The 7681-nt window shown below is 37.4% G+C and overlaps 1 protein-coding gene across 1 annotated transcript; it reads right to left on the bottom strand.

Annotated features, from left to right (window-relative positions):
- Positions 1-1977: 1977 nt before the first annotated feature.
- On the bottom strand, positions 1978-7613 carry LOC146484714 (solute carrier family 66 member 2-like). Its single transcript, XM_085104459.1, has 4 exons — positions 7369-7613; positions 5039-5172; positions 2832-3048; positions 1978-2246 (listed from the first exon to the last, which is right to left on the bottom strand). Exons 1-4 carry the CDS (start codon positions 7611-7613, stop codon positions 2072-2074), a joined length of 771 nt encoding a protein of 256 aa, XP_084960585.1. The 3' UTR covers positions 1978-2071.
- Between the last annotated feature and the right edge of the window lie 68 nt (positions 7614-7681).

The raw sequence follows: 7681 nt of genomic DNA, 5'->3' as shown, positions 1-7681 counted from the left end.
CTCCAAGTGCTTAATTTGCATTACCACAGGCCTACCACTTGCAACCTTGAAGAAAATCCTCTCAAGTAAATTTCTTGATTTCTTTTCTACTGGTGGTAAGTCTTAATTCACAATCTGACTGCAGCATCCAATGCAGTAATGTTTTTTAAAAAATATTGAAAAATTTTCTATCACACAAGCATTATTAATAAATTATCCATTTGTAAAGCACATTTTAGCATAACAATCAAATGTTTGCCATTTACAACAATAAGTCAACTGACAGTACTTTTTAAAATAAAATGATGTGTCAAACAGGCCTAAAATAATATAACTCATCATGAAAAAGCTTCAAAATTATTGCCATATTTTACTGTTGACAGCTGGCTTCTTCCTTTGATTTCTTTTGCATATATGTTCCGGATATTTCAATGTGAGACTTCTAAACAAATATAGTCAAATTTGAAAAATTGAGATTCACCATCGAAAGGAACACCAGCTAGCAAGAAAATCATTACCATCTTTGTAGAGAGAAATCTTACATTAATTGACACAAGCTTCACTGCTGTATCATGCAGTTCCAGAAATATCAGGTAACCCCAAGCTGTCATGAGAGTTCATTGAAAGTTTTGAGGTGGAGGGAGCTAAGGGGTGTAAAAAAAAAAAGTATATCAAGGTCTTGTTCTTAATCAACTCATCTCCTCAACCATTAAGAGAGGGACCACTCTTGAAGTTCAACCAATTCATAATAAAATTAATTGAACATCAGCTGCATTTCAGTGACAATTTACAATCCTTAATTAAAAACCATTTCCCTTTCCCTTTCTTATTGCAAGTCAAAAGGCACCACTTTCAGGCAAACCCGTTTCTGTGTATCCGACTGCAGGGAGTACCCTTGTCCCCTTAAATTGAAGTGTTATCAGTATCACCATTGCTCTTAGTGCCAGAAGGCGCGTAAGGCCATAAAAAAAAACAAATTATGAAGTGTGTAAGGGTGGAAATCAGGCTTTTGGAACCCTCTCAAACTGTGTCAGTAGCCAGCAATATGATTTTGCTCCCTTAACAGGCAAGATTTGGGGATTCAGTTCACTCATATTCCCCAAGAAGCCTTTGGACAGCTATTTTCTGCCTGCTACTTATTTTAATTATGTTGCTTGCTGCTATAAAAGCTTTTGATGTAAATACAAATCACTTAGTGCTTCTTAACTAATTCCAAATGTGGAGGTGCGGTGGTGTAGTGGTTAGCGTGTCAGACTTTTGATTGGATGGTCGGAAGATCTGAGGGTTGTTGGTTTGAGGCCAGGTTGGTCTCTTCTTTGCTCTGTTGTTTCCTTAGCCAAGAAACTTTGCTCCGCATTGTCTCTATTCACCCAGGTGTATAAATGGGTGCCAGCGACATACTGCTGGGGGTAACCCTGCGATGGACGCAATTATTAATACTCCTAGTTGCTTCATGCTACAGAAACCGGGCTAAGCTCTGGCCAATTGTGGGCCACTTAGGCTCTAGTGCGACTTTACCTTACCTTACCTTATTTTAAATTAATTAATGAAGGGGTGTGTAGAGTAAGGCCCTTAGTGACTTGGATGTAAGGTCAAATTCTCCTTTTGTTTCACAAGTTAATACAAGGCAATTTGGAAGGAGAATCTAGAAGTGTATCAGTAGTCACTTAAGGCTTTTTTCCAAGAACCCCTTCAATTAGTATAATTAAATAAACATGACAATTACTTTTTCTTTTAGTTGGTTTAATTTATAATAATCGTAATAATATTGTAACATCATACATTAGCAATTCATGCTAGGGGCCTAATAAGCTCCAAATGATTCAAGTCTAAAGAAAGTATTATTATGTATGTATGTATGTATGTATGTATGTATGTATGTATGTATGTATGTATGTATGTATGTATGTATGTATGTATGTATGTATGTATGTATGTATGTATGTAGTATGGCTGCCTATGGTTATGACACACTCACTAAAAAAAATTAATTAAAAGTGCTTTTTCAATCTATCAATATTTATTTACAAATTACATTTCAAATAAATAGTTTGCAGATAACCCCTGGCCATAAAAACTTGTATTTTCGCAGTCATCTTAAATGAAATCTGTCCTGTTTACCAAACTTGTAGACCTGAAAAAGTATTGCAATGTCAATGGAGATCTGAAGCATCCCACAGATCCAAAACTGGATAGGGGCAGCCTTGACAATGAAGTAACAAGTTTTGAACATATCTCCTGATAACCACATGACCACCATCTTAACACTGTGAACATAGAAAGACAGACATGGTTGTTAAGCTTATATGGCTATTACATGGTAAAGCAGATTTTAACAAGCTGATTACAGTTGAATTGCAAATGGACATTAATTATATTTCCCGAATGTGGGAACATTTTGTAACTGGAAACTCGTTCCTGGGCCTTAAGTCACATACAAATTCCACATTTTGAACAGCTCACACAAAATGCATCTTTTACTGATAATTAACTATTATTAAAAGTGTCTCAGACTTTATTTCCCAAACTAAAGGGTTTCTAATTACTTGAGGTTTGACTGCTCGATCCTCAGATGCCACCCCATGACAATTTTATTACATGGCTCAACTTGTCTGATTCAAGTAATTTAATTTAGTAGCACTCTCACTGCTTATTTTCCCTGAGCACTCAAACTTTTACTACATGGTCTTGGAAATGATTTCATGTTTTCTTTTTTTTTGCAATTGGGAAATAATTGAGTTGTACGTGGAATGTTGGTCTTCTTCATCTTGTTCTTTCCTGATTCACACAGCAAAAGGCTTAAGCATTTTCCAATGAAGAGAAACAATTACAAATTATAGGCCAAACAATACCTCATTCCCACAGTGGACTGATTGACATGGTTTCGGTAGAATTGAGGAACACCCAGCATGGCTTCTGTGAACACTGCCAAGAATCCTACAGTCTCCACAAAGGTGGGGAAACTGAGGAACAAGTACGTAACATAACCACCAACAGCAACAAATATCAACACACAGAGGACATAATCTGAAAAGTGCGTCCAATCCCAGAAGTGTCTGCTGTGAAAATCTGCGGGTAACAAGGAATAGTTAATGTTGCAGTTCCTATTAATGGCCATTAATTTAGCTAGAGATCTCAACAGACAAATGATGACAATATAATGTTTGGTGTAAATGGAGGGGGGGGGGGGGACATCACTCAGTGGTGAGCAAAAACTGAAAGAAGCAATGCATATTAAGAGGGAAAAGCCTTTTCTCAATCAACATGTAAACTAATTATGTTAGCCTCAGGGCTGCAAATAACGGCCGGTCAACGGACAATGTCCGGTCAAAATTAGGTATTGACCGGCCAAATCCTTGGATTGCCGGACATCTTGTCCGGTCCTTTACCGACTAGTTCAGAGAAATTTTAATTTTTAACGATTTGATAATCACGAGGGACAACATTCATGTTTCCGAAAGAAAACAAAACGAATTAACTATGATAAAACTATAGACAAATTAGTGGTCGAGAAATTCCCGGTAGTCGCAAATTTCCACGATGTCATCAAGTCCTGTCACGACCGCAACGCGACCGTTATTTTATTTACTTTAAGTGTTCCCAATTAGTAGAGGGTTTTGCCTTTGGCTAGATAGCATGATTGACTCTTAAATAAAGTGATTGATTATTTGATTGATTGAATGATCGGAAAGCACCCTCACGAAGAATAGTCTCGCTGCATCGAGAATACTCCACGTAGCATTTGTTGCAAAGTGCGAAAAGAAAACAACCTACACGTTACTTCCGGCACACCCTGCAAAACATGCTTGGTTACTAAGCTTTCTGGTGATTTCATCACTCGATGCAACTCAAAAATGGAGTGTATAACACAAAAAGTGGAAGAATAAAGTTGTCTTAAAGGGATTCTAAATGGAAGAAAGTCAGCGAGCGCAACAGTTGTACTTGGAATAAGACGCCATGCATTTAATACAATTACATACAGTGCTGCCGAATTTCGAAACCCTTAGACGATACGAATTAAAGTTAAGTGTTTCTTGTTTAAGTTTACATTTCAGTTAACTTCTTTTTTCAAATTAATTAAGAGATCGATTGAACCCTTCAGCTTTAATATGTTCTACACATTTTACTTAAAGTTCAGTTGTAGAAATGATGTGTTGATTGCCAAAGTGTTATATTTAATTGTAAGTGATTTTGCCAGATGCAAAGCAAAACGGACAATTGCGGTTGTACATGTATCTTGCGTAACCGTTCCACTTACTGAATGCGAGGCTGCTTGTGCAGTAAAGAGTAGTAAAACTATCAACTTGTAATTTTTATTGCCAAACCGACTTGGATTCAGTTGTTTTTTAGTTATAAAAGGATTACTGTGCAATTTGGTTTCACTATCGCAAGAGTTACGACTGTTAAAATTTGACCGGCCAAAAACGGGTAGTGTCCGAGCAAAAACATGTTTGACCGGACAACGTGACTGGCGCCTGCCCGTTAGTTATTTGCAGCCCTGAGCCTGTCGCTGTCCATGTACCACCCTTTTCCTTATAATTTGACAAAGGCAGTACTGTAATTATTGTATCACTCTCTGATAACAATCGCAGTTTTACTGTACTCATTGCAACTAACTGACAATGGCTTTTGAACATACAGTACCTAAAACATGTCTTATAAACTAAAAACCATTGTCCTCTACTTGCAATTTGTTGTCAGTCTGAGCACTGCTTTCTCAACCGATTTTTACAAAGAAATGTACATATAGGTATGGTGGCAGCAAGTGGTAACCTGCATGTCCGCCATACATTTTGTTGCAAAAATCATGAAATTCAAACTTTTATGTATTTCCTCAATTTTGAAACAGATCGAGCTCTTTGAAACTTCACCTTTTTGTTAAATTCATCATAGCAAATCTATTGATGAGCTCAAATTTTCATGTCACTCTCATGCTAAACATAAATTCTGCCATTTAATTAACGCTGATTACCATCTCCTGAATATTTCCAGAGATAGAAGGAGTCCACAGTATTTATACACCAGGCGAAATTATCAAATGAATCGTGTGCACACTCACCCAAAAATGATCTTTTCTTTGCACTCATGTCACTCTCTCTCCTGATTTTAGTGCAAAGTTGTAACATCATAAGCATTGCAGCAATCATAATAAAACTCTGAATCAATAAAGGCAGCTCAAAATGACGACCAAACCTAATAAATAAAATACAATCAACAGAATGGCTGTCAGACATGAACCCCACATTTTGCATCCTTTAACACACACAATGATCAGCATCAAATTTCCCCTTGTGATATCAATACTCATTGAACCCCTGAGGTCACAAGAGTCAAGGATATGATCACCCAAGGTGAATTTTTCTGATATTTTGACAACCTCTCCACTGTGCTTTCTTGGAATTGGTCATAAGAAACTTATGGGGACAAGATACAGTAGAAGAATTTGTTCTTAATTAAGTTAACATATTTTGTCCAAGTTACGTTAGCCTTATAACCAATGAATATGAAGGTCAAGTTTTTGATGTGGGATTTTATTTTGAAATGAACAGGCGAGCATGATTTGGGATCTTTGAAAATGAGGGTTCCAGCCAGATTAAAGAATTCATTTGAAAGTTTACCACTAACTGAATAATATCAATAGGTGGTCAGGAGTTGGAAATAATATTTAATAGGCGGTCAGGGGTTGGAAAATTATAAAAATAAATCATTTTATTTCACTGTAACTGTATTTAGTGCAGAGTACTGATTGGAGCCAAGGTATGGTGCTCCTCTACCTACAGCATTCACACCAAGACTGCCCTGCACTGGACACCAGAGGGAAAGCGAAGGAAAGGTCATCCAAAGATCACATGGCGATGGACAGTGGAGAAAGAAATGCGACAGATGGGAAACACCTGGAGTACATTAGTATTTCAGTCATGGCAAAGGACCGGCAGAAGTGGAGGGATCATGTTGCTGCCCTACACGCCACCTGCCATAATGGGCATGTTTAAACACTTTCCAGACTGAATTGGAATTTAGAAATGTTGGTTTTTGAGGAGATCGGAAAACTGCAGTACGCAGAGAAAAAACCTCTTGGAGCAAGGCAAGAACCAAAAACAAACTCAACCCTTATATGACGCCAAGTCCGGGAATCGAACCGGCCAGTGGGAGATGTGTGCTCTCACCACTGCGCCTTCCCTGCTTCCTATCACACTTTAGTGTGACAAAGGAGATTAAACATTTTATTGATTGTGAATTTTCCTTTTTTTACACTGATCATATAACATCTTTAGCTAAAGGGACATTTGACAGCCATACACTTCCAAACCTCCCATGCAGTTGCTGTTTGGGGAGTCATATTACCCCCCTTCCTAATCCCCCCAAAAAAGTAATACTGGGTGGGAAGCTTTACACTTCCATGATTGTTTTTCCTTAAAAGGGTCTCTTTATTAAAAAAAAATCATGCTCAAATGTTGATCCCAATACCTGGTACTTGATGGCTCAAATCTCATCTACCTTAAAGGGGCAGTATCATGGGAGATCAATTTGAGGTATCATGATTTTTGGCTAAAATTCACTAAATTTAAACTTTGAACACTGTGTTAATTAATTTCTCAGTCACTTATTTAAAGAAATATTAATAGTGATTCTAAGACGAAAGGTTGAACCAAAATATAGTATAACCGGCGATTTTTAGTGCGTTACAACGGCGAAATTTGAAAATGTCCGCCAGACGTTTTCAAATTTGAACCCCTCTCTATTTTGGTCATCTGCCGGCGAAAATATCCTTGGATAGTTTCTTTCAATTCTGATAGTCTTTAAATGGAATTTTGTCATTATATCTTGGCTGCTATCAACTGAATAGGAACCAAATAGCATCTTTCCGATTTTCGATGTGTTACTAAAAATAGCGTGATACTGTCCCTTTAACTGTTATGATCGCAGTCCAGAATATTTCAGAGTTGATGTATGGATACAAAATCAGTTCATATACATGTAACAGTAACACAATCTCTGACAGTACTAGTGTAGCCGCTTTTCCACCATTTTTTTTACCTGAATAAAATCGTTGGTGGCACTATTTCAGAGAAATAGCATATTACAAAATTAAATCTCGAGTTCCTGTACTAGTTGAACTATAGGAGTAAATTCTCTCAAAAACAAGTATAAAACTACGCTATATACAGCGCCGAGACAAACGATTAATTTGAGCTTAGGGATCAAGTATTAAATCAACAAAATTATCACAAAAGATTAGGTATTAACTATGTCCTTTTCAGTTTCTCCCTTCGCCAAATTAAAGGTATAAAGCTTAACACGAGCTTGTGACTTACTGTAAGCTTGATTAAGCTAAGTTACATGTAGGCTAAGGCTATATCTTTGCTGCAGAAGTTAAACATGACTTACCAAAAGTATATTCTGAGTATGTTAGCAACAAGCAGCGCCAAGCAGACATGCATAGAAAAACCTTCGGCGTCTCGAGACTGCCAAATGTCCCAATACTGCGGTACATAGGGAACAACACCGCCAAAAATCATTGCGGCAGATGATACCCAGGAAACAATCTGAATAAACAGTGCTACGAAACCCATTTTCTCTAGACTTGCGACGGCATCCACAGGGTCATGCACAGCATTCACATCTGCATCCATCAGCCAATATAACTGTTAATGTATTAAGTTACTAGGCTTGTGAATAAGTAATTCTTGTCAACGAAGCG

This window comes from Pavona decussata, unplaced genomic scaffold (genome assembly GCF_977016875.1).
Source record: "Pavona decussata unplaced genomic scaffold, jaPavDecu1.1 SCAFFOLD_31, whole genome shotgun sequence".
NCBI lineage: Eukaryota > Metazoa > Cnidaria > Anthozoa > Scleractinia > Agariciidae > Pavona > Pavona decussata.
This window is presented reverse-complemented; position numbering and strand designations above follow the sequence as displayed.